General features: G+C 41.4%; 1 protein-coding gene across 8 annotated transcripts in view; it reads left to right on the top strand.

Moving 5' to 3' along the window:
* The window catches only part of FRY (FRY microtubule binding protein), a 183,338-nt gene that overhangs the window by 119,096 nt on the left and 44,260 nt on the right, over positions 1 to 19,982 (top strand). For all 8 annotated transcript variants that reach the window (XM_082220213.1, XM_082220215.1, XM_082220214.1 and 5 more), the window contains 13 exons: positions 1,048 to 1,208; positions 2,325 to 2,435; positions 4,005 to 4,159; positions 6,782 to 6,881; positions 7,986 to 8,157; positions 9,758 to 10,014; positions 10,674 to 10,820; positions 11,978 to 12,146; positions 12,880 to 12,970; positions 14,038 to 14,120; positions 14,910 to 15,060; positions 16,511 to 16,614; positions 19,732 to 19,917. In XM_082220213.1, the coding sequence (XP_082076339.1) occupies positions 1,048 to 1,208; positions 2,325 to 2,435; positions 4,005 to 4,159; positions 6,782 to 6,881; positions 7,986 to 8,157; positions 9,758 to 10,014; positions 10,674 to 10,820; positions 11,978 to 12,146; positions 12,880 to 12,970; positions 14,038 to 14,120; positions 14,910 to 15,060; positions 16,511 to 16,614; positions 19,732 to 19,917 (1,887 nt within the window). The remainder of the gene's footprint in view (positions 1 to 1,047; positions 1,209 to 2,324; positions 2,436 to 4,004; positions 4,160 to 6,781; positions 6,882 to 7,985; positions 8,158 to 9,757; positions 10,015 to 10,673; positions 10,821 to 11,977; positions 12,147 to 12,879; positions 12,971 to 14,037; positions 14,121 to 14,909; positions 15,061 to 16,510; positions 16,615 to 19,731; positions 19,918 to 19,982) is intronic.

A 19,982-nucleotide genomic window follows, 5' to 3' on the forward strand; every position in this document is an offset into this window, starting at 1 on the left:
CATTTTTAAAAATTGCCTTTTCACTCATTACATATATACTCTTGCTCCAGGTAAATAAAGGTTTTTATAGTTGCCAACACAGCTTTTGCTATTTTTGTAAGGAGATTATTTTTAGATTCAGTATAAATTTTTAAAGATGTGTTTCCAGTTATTCAGATGCTCAGAACATAATGCTCACGGACCTGTACATGATGGAAGATTGGGATCAGTTTAGGCCAATCCCCCATAATGCAGCTGTCTGCTCCCACCTGATGTTCACACATTGGCATTCCACATTGTGATAGGGGTGTTCTTCTGTCATCTGCAGTGCATGTATGCCCCCGTCAACACAATCTCTGCATCTCAAAATCAAAATATACAGAGTGTATAGATAGGACATACATCTTCATCATCATACTTAAAATTTGTACATCACTATTAATTACTAGTATTATCCCTTATATTACAGATGGGGGTGGGACTGAGTTTGAGAGGGTGTATGGTTTGCCTCTTAACTACCTAGTGAGTTCCTGGCAAGAGGCTAAATTTGAGCAGAGGGCTTCCTGATTCACAACTCTGATTTGCAGTGGTTCTATAAACGCACACCCACCTACATAAATATAAAATCCAATTCATGAATGTCAAGAGGGGACAATCAGAATCTCCTACCATGCGTAGATTTGGATTATGTGCATAAAACATAATGCAATAGGATTGTTGCTTTACCTTGGGAATCAATTTGCAGCCATGAGAGAACATTTTGATTGTGTGTGTGTGTGTGTGTGTGTGTGTGTGTGTGTGTGTATGTATCTATATCTAGAATAAAGCTTGGTGCAAATGGCTACTTCAACTTCCTTGTTGATGGTTCTGGGAATTGCATATTTCTTTTGAGCACCTAAGAGCTCATTTCATAGATGGTACATTCTCCCCAAATGTTTTCAGTGCATGCAACCAGGAAAATTATTCCAGGACTTGTTGCCGGGCTACAAAATGTTGCATAAGAATAATGTTCATGTTTTCCTTTTAAAAAACAAATTAACAAAGGTAATTTTATGTTTCTTTGCTCAGTGCACCATAGGAGATTTCTTTTCCCTCAGCAAAGCCTGAGGCACCACCTTTTCATTTTGTTTAGTCAATGGGCTGGACCGTTCAGTATCATGTTTACACCACTTGATCGCTACAGTGATAGAAATCACCAGATTACAAGATACCAGTATTGTGCTTTGAAGGTGTGTGATCATTCCTTTTACTGAATAAAATTCCGCATCCAATGATGCTCGTTAAATAAATAAAATGTCTTTCTTTTACAAAAAACAACAACTCTGTACATTTTTTTTTCTTTTGGCTCTGTCAGTTTTTGTGTAAGATTGATTCATTTGATTCATCTGAGGGAGCAGGAGATTGGTATTAACAGCAACTTTATAAACACAATATTTTGCTTTAATGCAGCAAAAATATATTGCTAAATTCTAGGTGCTTATTTTGGAAACTGGTTACTGAGGGTTGTTATCAACTAATGTTTACTCGGAGGAGACTCGTGAAATTAATGGACCCAGGTTATTCATTGCCATTGATTTCAATGGGTCTACTCATGAGTCAAAATCAATCAACTACAACCCGCCCCCCCTTTTTTTTATTGAAAACCGATACGAGGCAGTAAGCCTATCTTCCAAATAGGAGATTACTTCTGCTGCAGTACCTACTGAATGTTTCATTCTCACACTGTATACTAGATGCCAGTTCTTCATCAAAATGAAATGGGTAAGACAGATGAAAGTAGGAGTCAGTTTGATTAATCCAGCCTTTCTGAACATGTTGACATCTGGATGGTGTGGACTACAACCATGAATGGCCATGCCGTTCAGCCTGGGGCTGATAAGAGTTGTAGTGCAAAACCTTTGGAATACTTCTGAATGCTGGACTAGATTGGGTTTGGGTCTGTTCCAGCAGGGCTGCTCTTGCATTCTTAAAGAAGGCACCAGTTTGGGGAAGGTTGGATTAATATGTAGTGAGGATATGGAGGAAGAGAATGGAGTTCAGGGAAGGTAAGGGTAGACTGGACATGTGCCCATCTAACCAAGAGGTATTGACTGGGGTTATTGATGGGATATCGTTGCATAATATTTTTTACAATGCCTAAGAGCAACAACCTCCACACTTCAGTGGCCTCACTGAAGCCCCTTTAAAATCTCCCATTACTACATTGCTTGATGTGCTGCACCATGTTTAGAATCTACAGTGATCTTACAAGGTGTGGTAGCCAATACACCGAAAATAACAAATAAACAGAAGTGTGCTGATTATAGTTGGGTTTGCACAACCAACCTCCTTCCTTCTGTTCTTAGGCAATGTCAGCTGTGCTATGCTGTGGCCCTGTATTTGACAACGTGGGCCTTTCCCCAGACGGCTATCTCTACAAATGGCTTGATAATATTTTAGCTTGTCAAGATTTACGGGTGAGTAACTCAGCAATGATGCACTTCTGAAATGATTTTAAATGTGTTACAAAAGAATGTCGTGGCAGGAGGGGGTGGCTTCTGCAGACGCTGGTATCTAGTGAATATGCAATAAAGAGTTGTTATCACCACACTGTTAAATGAAAGTATATTTGTTACTTTTTTGTTACACATACCTTAGCATAGTTTATTAATCTAAATTTCTGCTGAAAAATACTTAAGTCCTTTCAACGCTCTGCAAATTAAAAAAGGCATGGGGCAGAATGACCTCAATGTGTGTGTTTACCTTTCGCTTTGAAGTCTTCCCACCCGATAGACCACCCACCTGATTCTAGGCTGTATGAAATGCAAATGTGAAATGACCTCCTGCTTACTTGAAATAGCTGCTGGTGAATCAGATCAATGTGAGTGGGCAGATCTTCTGATGAAGGCCAAAATGAGTATTAGCTTTAGGAGAAAATAAGGCCACTGCCATGGAAGATCAATGCTTTCTTTGCATGCTGGATCTCTGCCACATTAAATGTGCCTAAACCTGCTTTAAAATGCCCACACAGTGTTTCCTGCGTATAGATGCAGCTGTTTTTATGTGCTCTGAATAAAATGTACGAATTAGGTGCACTTCCACAAATTTACTCCCATTTTCACAACCTATTCTGCCCCAAAGGTTTAGGCTCAGAATAATCCTTGGAATAGTCTGATGAACAATAAGGCTGCAGTCCTCGTCTCATTTACCTGGGAGTAAACCTCACTGAATTCAGTAGGACATACTCCAAGTAAGCATGGTTAGGATTGTGCTGTCAGAAGGCAAGAATGAATAGGGAGAAGGAAGGCATGAAAGTGAAGATACCGTATTTTTCGCTCTATAAGACACACCAGACCACAAGACGCACCTAGTTTTTGGAGGAGGAAAACAAGAAAAAAAATATTCTGAATCTCAGAAGCCAGAACAGCAAGAGGGATCGCTGCACAGTGAAAGCAGCAATCCCTCTTGCTGTTCTGGCTTCTGGGATAGCTGTGCAGCCTGCATTTGCTCCGTAAGACGCACACACATTTCCCCTTATTTTTTAGGAGGGAAAAAGTGAGTCTTATAGAGCAAAAAATACGGTAGATAGTGGAATTGGAATAGAGTGGTTTTTCCTTATGGAATATGTTAACCACAATGATTGTGATGGCCAGTAACTTAGATAGTTTCACAAAGGGATTAGACACGCATAACATCAGGGATCTCACTCAATGGCTGGCAGAAAATTACCTATTGTACTCTGTGGTGGGACTGTCTGAGGGTGGCAGAATTGGGGGAACAAATTCAAGAGGAGATTTCAGTCATTCTGAAAAAGACCATTGATTGTACCCCACAATTGTTACTATTACCTGTATTTGAGGGGTCAGATGTTGAGATCAAATCTGAGGAGGCATCTGGCAAGCCGTGCCATTTGAAACTGAATGTTGGTCTTTCTTTATAGACTTTGGTCTGATTCAGCAGGAGGTCTTGCTTCCTTTGTGTGCTTAATTATTGATGCAAATATTATGGATAATTGAAAAACACTATGCCATTTTCTGTGTACTCAGGTTCATCAACTTGGCTGCGAAGTTGTTGTCTTATTGCTGGAATTAAATCCTGACCAAATAAACCTCTTCAACTGGGCTATAGACCGGTGTTATACTGGGTCATACCAGCTTGCTTCTGGATGCTTCAAAGCCATTGCAACTGTGTGTGGCAGCAGGTATCAGTAATCCTTCACGTAGGAAGTGCCAGAAGTTTGCAGTGTGATTTATATTTAAACCCTGCAACTATTGAATCGGAATATGCTTGAATTCTGTCTTACGTAAACATTGAAAGGAACGGTTACAATCTCAGGCCTATTTGCTATTTCTTAGTGTAGCAACTGGATATTCATACTGTGCAGAAGGTAGGACAAAAATGCCAGTGAGCAAGTGGAAATGAACAAACATTTTCTTAGGCAGAAAGCCTACAGCTAAGCAATATGCTTTTTCTGCTTTCCCTGGAAAATTCATACCTTTGTAATTTGGTGCGATGCTGAAGAAGAGAACTAGGACCAGGTGTGTCAAGTACAAAACAAACCTATATACAGAGTACCAGCTACACTGTTCATTTATATAATGAAGATAAAAAAATTCCTTCCAGTAGCACCTTAAAGACCAACTAAGTTAGTACTTGGTATGAGCTTTCGTGTGCATGCACACGAAAGCTCATACCAAGAACTAACTTAGTTGGTCTTTAAGGTGCTACTGGAAGGAATTTTTTTATTTTGACTATGGCAGACCAACACGGCTACCTATCTGTACATAATGAAGATCAGTGTAGATCAAAACAGGAGTGCAAAGCTGTGAGCAAATTCAGAGATTTTACTGGATAAAAATTGTTCATTTCTACCCAGGAGTGTCAAAGAATGGTCACAACTGTTTTGACTAAGGATGAGGACTCAGATATTGGCAAACGTTGATTTTCTATGAGGGGAGGTTTGGTTGGGTATGAGATAGACGCAGGCAAGGAGACAAAGAACTTTAGTGAAAATTGAGCGCAGAGCTTGTGGAATAGATTGGGAGGCTAAAGTAGCAGGACTGAGAAAAGGACAGGGTGGCTGCATAGCAGAAGGAAGTCAGACAGTTATAGGCGTTGAGCTCAAGAAGAGTTTCTAACAGGAGGATGGATGGAGAGGACAGTGAAGAATGGTCCGGAAGATGAAAAAGATAACTAAAGGAAGGATGGGATGTGTCAAACCCGCCTCACAAGGTGGTTGGAAAAGAAACGGGGTGGCGAGCCATGTACATTATACTCAGCTTATTGGGGGAATGGTGGGATAAATACATAATAAATAAAATGCGACAAAGCAGATGATCAAAGAGGCATCGCGAGTGGAATTTCACATTGATTACACCACCAAAACTTCAGTTGCAGTTCACGATCTATTTTGGGATAGTTGCCTGAGGTGCAAAGAGCCAGTGAGCTGTGATCAACCAAATAATAACTTGAGGGTTGACTAACAAGATTATTTTTCTCCCATCCTCTTCAGACTTTTCGTTGCAGCATGTGAACCCTTCATCCCTTCATATGAAAGATCTCTTTAAGCAAGTTAGATTCCCCCTGGATCTAAGCTATAGCAGTAGCTGTCATTTAATCACAATTTCTTTTGTTCCACTAAACCTTAGTATAAGCTTCCTGGCTCCTAGGCTTGAGGCGCAACATTTCTGTTGTGATATTAAATGCTTTATATTAAAAAAAAAGTATTTTGGAATTTCACTAATCACAAGAAATGGCTAAATCGACATACTGTAGCATTGCAGCAAATGAACTAGGAGCTCACCTCTGTACATTTCTTCCCCCAGCAATATCCTCAGGGCTGTCCTCCTCCATGTATTGACATTCCTTGCATTTCTGCCTGTTTTGAATCAGCTTGCTTAGATGGAGCAAAGCTGAAAGCTGATTCTGGGCACCTGATTCATCATTGACTTTATGAGTGCTTTGAGTTAATGGTGGTAGCAGGCAGGTGGCTCTGTGTATTGTGAAATGCAGTGCGAGGTAGAGGGTGGAAAAGAAAAAGCAGTATTGGGTATCAGGTGTATACAAATTCGGGCTGCAGTCCTACCCACCCTATAGTTGATGGCTTGGGTAGGAGGTTAGAATGCTGTGTATTTCCCTCTTTGCCAGCCTTCAGCAGTGGAGAGGGGAGCTGCTAGCTCAGTGGCTATGGCATGTGCCTCAGGTCTACTGCAGTTAGCTGCTACCAACAGGTCTCCTGTTGGGCTAGGTGTTGGAGAATTGTAATCCACTGGATCCTAAGCACCATGGATCACCTAAGGAGCCCAAGACCAAGACCCCTAAGATAGGCCAGCTTGGAATAATAATAATAATAATAATAATAATAATAATAATAATAATAATAATAATACCACCACCCATCTGGCTGGGCTTCCCCAGCCACTCTGGGCAGCTTCCAACAAAATATTAAAATACAGTAATCAACCCCAATAAACCTATCCCACCTTCCATCCTGTTTGTGCTGGGAGATTTGCTGCTCTCTATCCCCCCCCAGCCCTTCATTAGGATTGCTGTGCCCAGCTCAGAATGCAAATTATCTGCATTTGTAAATAGACTACTTTGTATATTATTAGGAATTCGCTGTTCTTCAGATCTGCCTTTAAAAAAAGTAATTTTACATATTTTGTGTTTCATTTGTTCTAATGGTGTTTGATATAGTTCATTGTTCTGTTCTTAATACTGTATATGTTGCCTTGAGCATATTTTTCCAAAAAAAAAGAGGAAATGATTACAAAACTTTTCTTTGGAATAAAAATGATCACAAGCATTTGTTTATTTTTTCCAGGAACTACCATTTTGATATTGTGACCCTTTTAAATCTAGTCCTGTTTAAAGCATCTGACACAAATAGAGAGATTTATGAAATTTCCATGCAACTCATGCAGGCATGTATGAAATATTTTTTTTAAAAAAAATCTTCTAAAACCATATATGGAAAAGCAAACTCCTAGCCTCCCGTACACTTATCAATGTATTACATGCTTGTTTTGTTCTTTAACAATCTACAATGGAAATATGACAAGAATCCTTTATATAAAGCTATAATGCAGTGACACTGGGGCACACAAAACAGCCTTGGAGAGGGAGGGTACTGTACAAGGGGCCTGGCCCTTTATTTTCAACAATATTCTTTGGACAGCAACACCAGGTGTTGGACTGCGCTGGGCAGTCTCTTAAGAGCACCGAGTTCCTGTAGCCTGGTGTGGTGTGCATGGGAGTGCTGGTTTGTACAAAGCAGTCTGGGATGGATAAGGCAGAATGACAGGAAAAGGTGGGGCAAGAGATCAAAGAGGGAGGAGAAGACAGGATGGGCCATTGGCTGAGGACAAAGCCTTGACTGATCTGGCTGATGGCTTTCAGTGTCATAATAGGATTGGGAAGGGAAACAGGTGAGAGAAGCAACCCCAGTAAGTTAGAATCATAGAATCATAGAATCATAGAGTTGGAAGAGACCACAAGGGCCATCGAGTCCAACCCCCTGCCAAGCAGGAAACACCAACCCCCTGCCAAGGTCTTGGGAAGCGGGCCAATTAACCCCTACCAGCTGAAAAAAGAAAAGTATAGTCAATCAGCCTTGTGAATAAGGCCACAAAGGTTTCTAGCCTACAGATTGTTTTTTTACTAGCCTTCCAAGTGGTTGATAGCCAGTGTTTCCATGTTGGCTGTGGAAGAGGGGTAGCCTTCTACCAAGTGGACTGGCAGAGTGGGAGAGGAATGGCGCGATCCATCTCCTCTCCACCAGCCCACTGTGTTTTCTGGTTGTGAAAGAAGAAGCTTCCCTTTTTGACACTAAAAGGGAAGCCAGATGAACTGGCAGGACAGGTGGAGCCAAGAAACTTGCCTGTGCATAATTCCTGGTTGCATACGGCTAACAGGCTGGTGCCTAAATGCAAGGCTGTGTGTACGGATTAATACCCTGGCGACTGGATTCTTTTAAAATGCTGTTGAAAACCTGTAATGCTGCTTTTGTCATTTATCTTCGCCCGCAGATTTTGGAGACCAAGCTTTTTGTTTATTCAAAGAAAGTAGCTGAGCAAAGACCTGGCAGTATACTTTATGGGACTCACGGCCCATTGCCGCCGCTGTACAGCGTCTCACTAGCGCATCTGTCCTATGAACTGGCAAGAATGTACCCTGAGCTCACGCTTCCACTCTTTTCAGGTAAGCGTTCCTAGTGATTTTTAAAAAATAAATGTGAATTAGTAAACCCCCTGTTCTTGGGGAAGCAGATTAAGTTTGCCTTCTTTTCCCCACGACCCTCTTAGTGCTCCTGAGTAGGATGGAACTCCCACTTCTGTGATCACCTGGAGGTTATCTCTGTATCCCACATTGTTGCATAATAACTCTTTGTGAAGCATTTTTGACATTCTTGTTTTACGTAACTTGACATATTCAACAAATTTGATACTTTGGGATAAATTTTAATAAGCATCTCATCCTCCCCCTGCTTTGATACTTTTAGCATTAATTTTTTTATTGTTTTTACTTATCTTTTATCTGTAAGTGTCATTTCACTGTGCGATACATTAGGAAGACCCTTTCTTTTTTCCTTTTTCCTTTAAAAACAGTTTATGAAGACTTTCCATACGAAAGCAAAACAAGCATAGAAACACTAAAAAGTTGGAGTATATGCAGCTGTGTATTTGGTTATAGCATGCATAAGAGCAAAACATGTGGGCAACAGAAAACCTCCCACAAATAAACAATCCATATCACACAAACAATTAAAACACAAAGTGACACAGTCAGGGACCCTTTCTGATTGTTGAACAGAATTTTAAAATTCAGTCTCTAAACTCAATATTAATTCCTTTGTTTTACTTGGTGGTTAGTCTCATTGCTTTTCAGGTGGTGATGTTAACATGAAATCAGTTCATCTATGCTTTTGTGCTTCATAAATGTTCTCTTCCTTCACAGGATTAAGGTCATCAGATACACAGAGAAGCAGAAGTTGAATAGTTATCACTTGCTGAAAATGCAGCACATAACAATATATTCCTACACATATGACTTAGACACAGAACGAAAAGCTCCTGAAATCATTTTTTTTATCCTTTTAAGGACAGGTGGTTTAACCGAATGCCACAAAACCTGTTCATGCATGTTGTGTAGGGCATTGAGACAGGATGAGGTCCATGCCTTTAGCCCCAGGATTGTGTCTCCTTCCTCTGACATCCAGGTGTAGAATTACAGTATATCATTTGCAAGGAAGCCCTACATGTGAAGATTCAGGACAGCCAAAAGAAATTTCTTGTTCACACAGTGCATAGTTAAACCATGGAACTCTCTCCCACAGTGAGGGCCACCAACTTTGGTGGCTTTAAAAGGAATAGACAAATCCATGGAGGATCCAGCTATCAATGGCTGTTAGTCCACGATGGCCATGCTCTACCACCACAATTAGTGGCCCTCATGCGTCTGAATACCAGTTGCTGAAAACCCCAAGGGTTTCTTGTACTTGGGTCCTTCTTGTTTGGTTTCCTGCATTCTTCTGGTCAGCCACTGTGAGAACAGGACATTGAACTAAGTGGGGCATTGGCCTGATCTATCAGCTTCTTCTTACATTAAGGTTTCTTTGCAGACAAATAGCTCTCCGTGAATGGATCTTGGAGGAAGGTGACGCAGCATTGGGGGTAGGGTTAAGAGACCAGCCCCACTTCCATGCTTCAACCTGGAAGTGCCTACGCACAAGTTGCATTTGAATAATGCTGCAGTCTAGCTGGTGAAACTAAAATGAGCTCTTGTTTCCCATTGTTTATAGAAGTGAGTCAGAGGTTCCCAACAACACATCCAAATGGGCGCCAAATCATGCTCACCTACCTGCTGCCGTGGCTTCACAACATTGAACTTGTAGACAGCAGGCTTCTTCTCCCAGGGTCAAGCCCAAGCACCCCAGAGGATGAAATAAGGGAGAAAGATGGGGAAATAGCTGTCACCTGCGGACTGAAGGGAAATGGCTGGGGCTCTCCAGAGGCTACATCGCTGGTGCTTAATAATCTGATGTACATGACTGCTAAGGTAAGCAAATAAACGACATGCTTTTAAATAGGAAATCCAGTACTGCTTTTGAGCAACGGTTCATTTTTGCATGCTTTCCCCCATATTTCAAGTTGAAGGTTGTATGCCCAACAGCCTTGTGAGGGCCACCCAGGAATTTGAACCTGGGTCTCTCCAGCCATAAGTCCAATCTGCTTCAACACGCTGGCTTTCTTAGTATTTTTCTGTAGTTTTAGACAAGCCAGTGTTTGACCTGATTGGTTAGATTTTCTACCTCTGGTGCTATAGATATTGGTTTAAGATATACTGCTTTGTTGTTCGACCTGTGATGGTTGAGCTTGATACAGTTGCTGGGCATCCAGTGCTCCCATTCCACTAGACAAGAGCAAAGTAATTGCAGTAGCCGGATGAAACTTTCCAAATTTCTCCTCTTCCTACCAGTGCTCAAAATCAACTTCAGAGTGTTGGGGGAGCTTCTGGACAAGATTTGGGATGGTGGAGGGGGGTGGAGAAGAAACAGAAGTGCTGCTACACAAGTCGAACTTGGCTTGCACTGAATACAACCCAACAGTTATTTTTGATTACGTTGCATCTCTTAGTTTTCTTGTATTTTGGCCATTTTGTTGCACTTTTATCAAGTTTGCCCTTTTGTCCCCCCACCCACTGCCCCTGCAATGCAGTACAGAGATGAAGTCCCTGGACCTGAAATGGAGAATGTCTGGAATGCTTTAGCCAACAATGAAAAATGGAGCAACAACCTGAGAATAACATTGCAGTTTCTCATAAGCTTGTGTGGGGTCAGCAGCGATACCATCCTTTTACCTTACGTAAGTGATTTAAAAAAAATAACACAATATTTTTCCATGTATAAGACTAGGGTTTTTTTACCCCAAAATTAGGTTTAAAATTGGGGCTCGTCTTATACACGGGTAGTGCTGAGGGGTGTTTCCTTAATTTGGAGTCCCCCCAAATTCTTAATTTGAAGTCCCGTCTTATACATGGGGGGAGGCGTCTTATAGACGGGAAAATACGGTAGTTAAAAAGCTTGTATTGCCTTGGATTCTAAGAAGAGTTGACTCAAAGAAGTTCAGGGAAGGAAAATTTCCTATTCTTTGCCCCTCCTGTCCCTCTGAAAACCCTCTGTGGAGGTGGGGGCAATGTGTGATGAGATGCAGAGAACTGCTGGAGGGTAGGGGGAAAATCACACTAAATTGGGTGGACTTCTGTCTGATGTTGTTTGAATCTCCATCCCCTAGCCTCATTCCTTCCCCTCCATGCTCCATCCTGCATTCTTCAGGAGTGACCTCTGACCCTCCAGAGTGGGTATTTGCAGGACATTGGCAGCTGAAATAATGGAGGGGATGAGAAACTTTACTTCTCTGAGTGAGAGGGAGACATCCAAAGATGGGTTGTATCCCTGTAAGTGTCCCAAAGACCAGACAGGGTCACCTGATCAGTGACTGCTTTCTTAAACTCCCTTAACTTATTTTAGCATTGAAGCCATTGTTCCTATTAAGCAAAACAGCTATCTGTAGAAAGATGTGCTTCTACTAGCATCAATCTTATGCATTTAATAAATTAAATTATCTCAGTTTGTAGAGTAATTCAGATGCTATACTGCAGGAAAGTAGGAGCATAATGCCAAATATAATTGTGGAACTCCAAGCCCTAATACTGTAGGGATGTCATCAGCTAAAGTATGAAACAACTGCTGTCTTTTCAGCCATAATGCATTTCCAAGTATGTATCTTCCATAGGTAAAAATTTCTGCATCCATGATCTTCTGCATACCTCCCTTTAATTGGGTCACCCCCTAATTGTAGACAGATTTTATGGCCCATTAGATATGTAGATCAGCATAGTTCTGATGGGTGTATCTTAGATCCTTTCAAAGCTAAAATGATGCGTGTGTGCCTATTATACTTAAAATGTGCATTTCTAAGTTACAGTTTGTAGAGGCTGCTAAATACTACTTTTTCTTCAGATCAAAAAAGTTGCCATCTATTTATGTCGGAACAACACTATTCAAACAATGGAAGAACTTCTGTTTGAGCTTCAGCAAACAGATCCAGTGAACCCCATAGTTCAGCATTGTGACAATCCGCCGTTCTATCGCTTCACTGCCAGCAACAAGGCCTCAGCAGCCGCCTCTGGTAAGAATTGAACACCCCGTCTAATAACTTGCAACGCGATATTGTGAATGAAGGAAGCAGGAACAGAGTATTACAATAAATTTCAGCCCAACTCCTCCCTTGTTGCTTCTCAGACTCCCTTATCTCATCAACAAAGAAATGTATAATACCTGCAAGTAAATTTGCCATAATTCCAGAATCCACCAGTGATCAGGACATTGAGTTGGAGGCTAAAGTGTCACCAACTAAGGAGCCATACCACGTCCCTGACTCTTGAGCTTGATGCTGGTGATAGGGGGGCCACGAGCCCTGAGGCTAGGAGATTGGAGCCCACTGAAGCTGATGCCACAACACCAGGGCCAGTAGAAACAGAGCCAGGATGTTCAAGAATTGCTTCCCCCAGGGCTCAAGGAACTAAGCACCCCCCCCATTTGACCTTGCCATTCCAATGGCTCAGGAGGCATGCTAAGCCTAACCTCCCATTCTAATAAACCATTCATTACAGGGATGGAAGTGGGAAAGTACAAAGGGGAAACACTTCATTATACCTGTTTTCTTGTAACACAAATACCAAAGTAATATCTGAGAGGCTGATGATTGTGGTGTGGCACTGACTTAATGCTGTGCATTCATAGTCTATTATTTCTGTATTACACCAGGCTGTCCAATGCTTGGTTGTTTGAATCTTTCAAACTTAAGTACTTCGTGTGGGTTTTTATATATATGTAAATATATGTTTGTTTTACATGTACAGGAACCACTTCAAGCAGTAATACAGTAGTAGCTGGCCAAGATAGTTTTCCTGACATTGAAGATAACAGAATGGTGAAAGAAACAGATGAGAGGTTTGTAGTCTGCTGAATCAAAACCTGTTTGTTTGTTTGTCTGTCTGTCTCTTTCTCAAACATGAATTCCCTGAACTAGAAAGGCTGGATTATCCAGCTGGAGTATTTCACAGTACATCTGTTGAGGTCCATCAGGCAACTGATGCAAACTGCATATTCATAAATTTAAAATATAATTCCTTCTAATACCAAATTTGGGTGGTCTGATGCCTATCTGTTTGGCAATGAAATTGGCCACACATAAGACAGAAATCATATTAAGTGGGGGGAAAATAAAAATTGGCTTTTGGTAAGTTCAGCTCTGTGTTACTTCTGAATACAAGATTTCAGCTCATTGACTAAAATATTTTTTTCCATTACGTACACCTGGTAACAAATAGACACCACAGTGATTAGAACAGTGTAATTTAGACAGTATGTATAGATTGACCTAGATTGAGTTATCAACAGAAGAGACAGCATAAAGAACTGCCGAATAAATCATTTTGCTTCTGGACAACACACACTTCCTTTTCCTTACAAAAACATGTGTAGCAGTATTGTTTAAATTGGAAATTTCAAAAGCATGGCATCAACATTCAGAACAACATTTATTTCTCTTTGATCCAGCATTTGCCTGCCCGTTTCTTCAAGTGTGAATAAATAAATTGTGTATTACAGACCTACCAAGTGCTCTGCACAAAACCTTGCTAGAAATTATTTAAGAGTGCAAAAGCAGGGTGACATGTTAGACTGTTTCTCTTTTTGATCCCACTACTGAAGTCCAATCAGAAGATTAGAGAAACATTTGTCATAACTCTTTGGTAACGTGTCCTGTATCAGCAAAATGTCTTAGTGGTACAGGTCTTCAAAGATCTTTTAACACACCTGGGGGTTTAGAATTTTCTGTTGCATTACTTTGTCAGTTTTACAATCTGGTTTTGCTAGAATGCTACCACTCAAGTTTCCTCAAAGAAAGCCAGTTATTCAGAGAAGGTTGATTGTCAGTTTGATCTTTTGAGAACCTTCAGAATAATCCCTCTTGAGCCCAGATTATGATTTTGACATTTTCTTTCATTTTTTCCAAGGTTCAGCAATGTGATCAGAGCACATAATCGACTGGAGTCAAGATACAGCAATAGCTCTGGAGGATCTTACGATGATGACAAAAGTATGACTTGATATTTGTTTACATTGCATTTTGTGAGTGATGTGGCATGATCCAGTCAAGGCTGTCTCCAAGTCCCCCTGGTTTCAACAGAATAATTAAGCATCTCCCATTGAAATCAAGGGGACTAATTTTTTTGAAATTTGGCAGGATTGTGCTGTTTGTAGTTCTTTGGGTAGTTGAAGCTCTGTGATCAGGATCCTTCATTGCTTAAAAAAAAAGCCCAAAAAGAATTGTACTTCAAGTGGTATAATGTAATTTGCATTCTTACTACTTGTGCCATACCTGCGTTAAGGTTTGTTAAACATCACCATTGATTTGGCATAGCCATAAACACTTTCTGTGTACCAGTTTTCAGAAAACATTATGGCCACAACGCAGCAAGACAAATAAACAAACAAAAATTGAAATGTTCCAGCAATACAGAGCAGTCCATACCTTGGTTTTTGAACAACTTAGTTCACAAACAACTCAGAACTTAAACGTGGCAAACCCGGAAGTAGGTGTTCCAGTTTGTAAACTTTGCCTCGGAAGCTGAACATCTGGCGTGGCTTCCAATTGGCTGCAGGATGCATCTGCAGCCAATCAGAGGATGCGCCTTGGTTTCCGAATGTTTCGGAAGTCGGATTGACTTCCGGAATGCATTCTGTTCAAAAACCAAGGTACGACTGTATCTCAGTATAAAAGGCCAAAGGCATGTGTTTGGTTTGCATTGTCTGCACTGAAATATCCAAAGTCGGAACAACACCAGGTTCCCTACATAATAAGTTATCATAATACGTTACTCTGCAGATGATCCTGTGTCTCCGTACACAAGTTGGCTACTGAATATCGTGGAGACCAAACAGCCACAGCCCTTGCCGATGCCATTTAATGGAGGGTGCTGGGCACCTCTTGTCGACTACCTCCCAGAAACCATTACACCACGAGGGCCACTTCACAGGTAAGGTGGATGTTAACATTACCCGTCTTACAAAACAGTTTGCCCCCACTGTCTCCTAACTACATTATTACATCTGAACAGTCCTAAAAACATTTCTGACATGTTCTGCATTAGAAACCATCTTTATCTTGCTGTAAGAGACATGTAGCGTGTCACTTTTCCCAACAAAAGTGAAATAGGCGCATGAATACTGTGTTGGGAGAATTAATTTGTGATTCTGCTTTAAGATTCAGACAGATGATGAAGAACCCAATTTAAAAAGCAGGATCTGTACTCCCTGCACCCCCACCCTCCAGCCTAATGCATTCCTGTCACATTCTGTGTGCTTTTCTTATATCGAAATTACCTTCTTATATAATCTACACTGACAGGCATAATTTCATTTTGATTTCGAGGCTAAATGTAGACATCGTGACTTGTTATCACATTAATTACATTTTCTAAAGCAGAAAGCTTCTGACATTGTGTCAGAAACTTGTTTGCCTCCCCCACGCCAGAGCTGATGTGGGTCGAGGTCATGGCAGGGCAGAGGACTGCAGCCCTGGCATTTCTCAGCAAGGTTTCACGTGCTAGTTATCAGGGTGAACCTATAAGAAATACATGCTCCCAAAAGTTCACATGCCAAGGTAACATGAATAACACAACACTAGAACTCGTGAACATGCAGTAAAGCTGAATGTTGGAAGATTAAACTAATCCAGAATGCTGCTGCCAGACAGGTGACTGGGAGTGGCCGCTGGAACCATATAACACTGGTCCTAAAAGATCCACACTGGCTCCCAGTACATTTCTGAGCATAATTCAAATTGTTGGTGCTGACCTTTAAAGCCTTAAACAGCTTTGGCCTTGCTGGATCCAAAGCCCTGCAGGCCCCTGACAGATTCAAAGGTAGCAAAAGAATGAATGAAACCCTCCCCCTTTCTGTCCTGGTTGGCTTGAGTGACAGGGCTTCAGACATGGTGATGGAACCACTGCTCCCTAGCCAAGTTTTGGATTGTTGTCAGTGCATTAAGTTTCAGAATAAATATATCCATTTGCTTCATCTTTAAAACCACCCCTCGCTGAAGAGGCCATGATGGTTTACAATACCTTGTTAAAGCAATAAAAATATTATTAAACTACATAACCATCACATTTAAAATAATACCACTAATCAAACCAGATCAATGCAGCAGGCCGCATAATTACCATGACCGTGAATGCTTCTATATACTGGGTCTATAGAACATTCTTCTATATGCCTCTATTTCACCTCATTAGTACAGTGTGTGTTAATGTTCAGTGCCTCCATGCAATCAAGCACATTGTGTTTATTTTATCCACCATTGCTTAGGTATTGCGCCTCAAATAACTCCTGGTACTCGCTGATCAGCTATTGTGTGATTGTTGCCATTTCCCCCTCATTTGCCTTTGCAGGTTTTGAACTGGTTCATCTTCTTTTTCCTCTCAGGTGCAATATTGCTGTCATCTTCATGACCGAGATGGTCGTAGATCACAGTGTAAGAGAAGACTGGGCCCTCCACCTCCCCTTATTATTGCACGCTCTCTTCTTAGGTAAGAAGCAAGAACTGAAGTTGAATTTGAGTTCCTAATGCAGATGACGCTCCATATTATGTGGTCTCTCTTCACCTTCATTCGTTTGCAGGCTTTTGTTTCAGTATTCTCATTTTTATCAGAGGCTAATCCCAGAAATGCTTGTTTGGGGTTTTGTAAGCTCTACTCAAGCTACTCTATTCCCTCCGACCTTTTGCTCTATAACTTTATGAAAAACAGCAGTTTACACGGTAAACTTGAGAGAAGTATTGTTTCTTCCCTGCCCCTGAAGCTGATTTGATAGTTTATTCGTCATAGAAGTACAAAATGTACGAATGTAAATTTTTGAACTGACTCTGAAGGAAGTTCAACCGATGAGTCCTAGTGGTGGACTGTGAACTGTCCTGAGATCTTATGATGAAGGGTGGTATATGAATGAATGAATCAAACAAACAAATAAATAAACAAATAAAACAAGCCCCGCACAAGGCCTTGTGCAGTGGGGCTTGCCCCCCCCCTTCTCCCTGCTCGCCACCCCCCACCCCCGGTGGCTCTGTAGGAGAAGAAACTTCCAGAAACAGCACACAGAGGGAGGAGAGGGAAGACCATCCAGCAAGCTGAAATGTTTGCTCTGACAGAATGATAAGAGGAATGTGACATTGAATCCTTCCCTTTGTTTAGTTATTAATACAGGCAACTCCCCATTTACGCGGGGGTTACGTTCTAAGACACACGCTTGAGTGAAATCGCGTATATTTGAAACACCTTTGAAAAAGCCTGAAAACACCTTGTTTTGCCCTCCCCCCCCCATTCCAGTATTGCATGAAAGGAGTGAGAGAAATGGAGTGATGGTTATCAACAGATTAGCCCCACCCTGCTCCCAGACAATTCCTGTCACTGATATGAGCCTCAGAAAAAACACCATACAAATAAATGTTTGAAAGAAGGAATTGCAAGCACCAAATGCAAATTCGTTAGCCAGACCTTTTCTTGTTGTAACAGTAAATATTATCTTTCATAAACCATTTGGCCTATGCTCACAGGAGGTTAGGAAACAGAACTTCTCAACTCACAGTTCTTCAAAGTAAAATTGAATTTATTGCCAGGAGCAGACAGCCTGACATTTTTTGATCAGCACCAGATTTTTTCGTTTTATCTTTGTCTGAGGATTTTTTTTTAAAAAAAAAACCTGCTAGGGAATTAACCTACTCTGAATACTTTTATGATCTCTGTGGTAAAGGAACCCCTGGCTATAAGTACGTACTGGATATTTTTGAAACATATTGACAGGATTAAATCACCAACTGGACCACCCAATAGAGAGAGAGAGAGAGAGACTAATTCACAGGTACAACCTGTCTCTAAAAAAACACACTTTCTTTAGGTCACATGCCCCAATATACACATGCCAGGACATCATCAACATTTTATTATTTATACCCTGCCCATCTGACTGGGTTACCCCATGTCATCCTTCAATAGGAAGCAATCTGACAATGCTGAAAAATTATTCTCTCTTCCCACCCACCCCAGCAACTTGCACAGATGATGCATTTCTAGGATAAATTGAATGGAAAGGCCCTCTCCCAAGTTCTCAGCTGAGCCACAGAACCTGCAAATTCCATCTGTCTTCTCCCTTCTTGTTGCCAATCCTGTTCCATACCTTTCCTTCGTTCCCCTCAAAAACCTCTTTGAGCCAGGTTGTACAACCCTTACCTCTGGTTGGCAGAAACCATGGAGATGGGCAGGGACAGAATTAATAAGGCTTATAGGAGACTTAGAAGGGTAAGGGGAAACTAGAAAGAGTACCCAATTTGAGGGGCGTGTGTCTGAATTTGGCCTAATGATACATACTTCATGATATCACGTCACTTAGAAAAATGGCCAGAGTACTGTTGAAACAAGTAGTGTTTAGAGTCCGGTCCCAAGAGCAATTGCAACTGTAGAGCAAGGCAAACTGAAAAATATACTATATGAAGAAGAAGCATTCAGAGTGCCAGGGAAGTAGCAGCATCAAACAGTAGCAGACTGCTACTTTATGCTGGAATCTTTGTCCTACCATGGCTCCAAACAGTCAGGAATGATGCAAATCATCTCAGAAATGATTTAGGAAAAGAATTGAAAAAAGGTACATGCAAAAGTACAGCATATCACTCTAGAACAGGTGTGGGGGAACCTGTGGCCATCCAGATGCTGCTGAACCACAGCTCCCATCAGCCCCAGCAACCATGACCAGTGGCCAGGAAGAGTGGAAGTCACAATTCAGCAACATCTGGAGGGCCAAAGGTTCCCCACACCTGTTCTAGAACAACTAGTGGGCGGTGATGCTTTGCCGTGGTTCTAGTCCTACTTGGATGGCTCTAGAAGGTAGCCCTTGGCTTCCTTGTGTTCTAGAGAGTTCAACCTTATATACCCCATGCTCTTTAACAACAGGTGCGGGGAACCTTTTTCAGCCCAAGGGCCACATTCTCTTCTGGGCAATCTTCAGAGGGCCACATGCCAGTGGTGGGTGGGGCAACAGCAAACAGAGCAACAAATGTGAATCCTCGCTTTATACACACTGGCACGCAACCTCTGTCTTCCATCCAGGCAAGCCAGAAGCAATATCTAAGTTCAAGGGCACATTCCAGCCAGCCAAAAACACATAAAGAGACTACAAAGCAGGTCTGCTTAGGGGCGAGGTTAGGGAGGAGGATGTGGGCCAGACAGAGATCTGGAAAGTTGCATTTGGTCCTTGAGCCTGAGATTCTCCAGCCCTGATCTACATGAAACCTCTTGAGTGGGCTCATCCAGGATTTTGAAGTGCCTTGCTATAACCTGGCTTCAATAACCAAGGCTCCCAATAGTTCATGCTGTATTAGTACTTCTGTTAAAAATAATGTATGTGTATATTTAAAACCTTCTGTTTGAGAAATCAAGGGCAGTCAGAAAGGTTTTTTAATTGATTATCTAACAGATTAAATGGTGCAAGCCTAGCTTTCACTGGTACTAAATTCAAACACTATATTTGAAGAGGAAGCACACCCTGTATTTTGTCTGTTTTTGTACTAAAGGCATGTGGATCGTTTGCTATATCTGGAACTTGTTAACTTGTTTATACTTTATATTCAGTGATTGCCATTAACTGCTTTCCCTTAGGCCTTGACCATTACCGCCCTGAAGTCTTTGAGCATAGTAAAAAGCTGCTTCTCCATCTTTTGATTGCTCTGTCATGCAACAGCAATTTTCAAGCCATTGCCTCAGTGCTTCTCCAGAGCAGAGAGATGAACGAAACGAAGACTCTCACAGTACAATCAGCATACCTGCCTGAATATTTCTATACAGGTAACAACAAGCAATTGATAGAGTATATATCCGCTTTGTTTTGACTTGTCCCTAGTTTACTCCTC

The sequence above is a fragment of the Podarcis vaucheri genome (assembly GCF_965113315.1).
Source record: "Podarcis vaucheri genome assembly, chromosome: 4".
NCBI lineage: Eukaryota > Metazoa > Chordata > Lepidosauria > Squamata > Lacertidae > Podarcis > Podarcis vaucheri.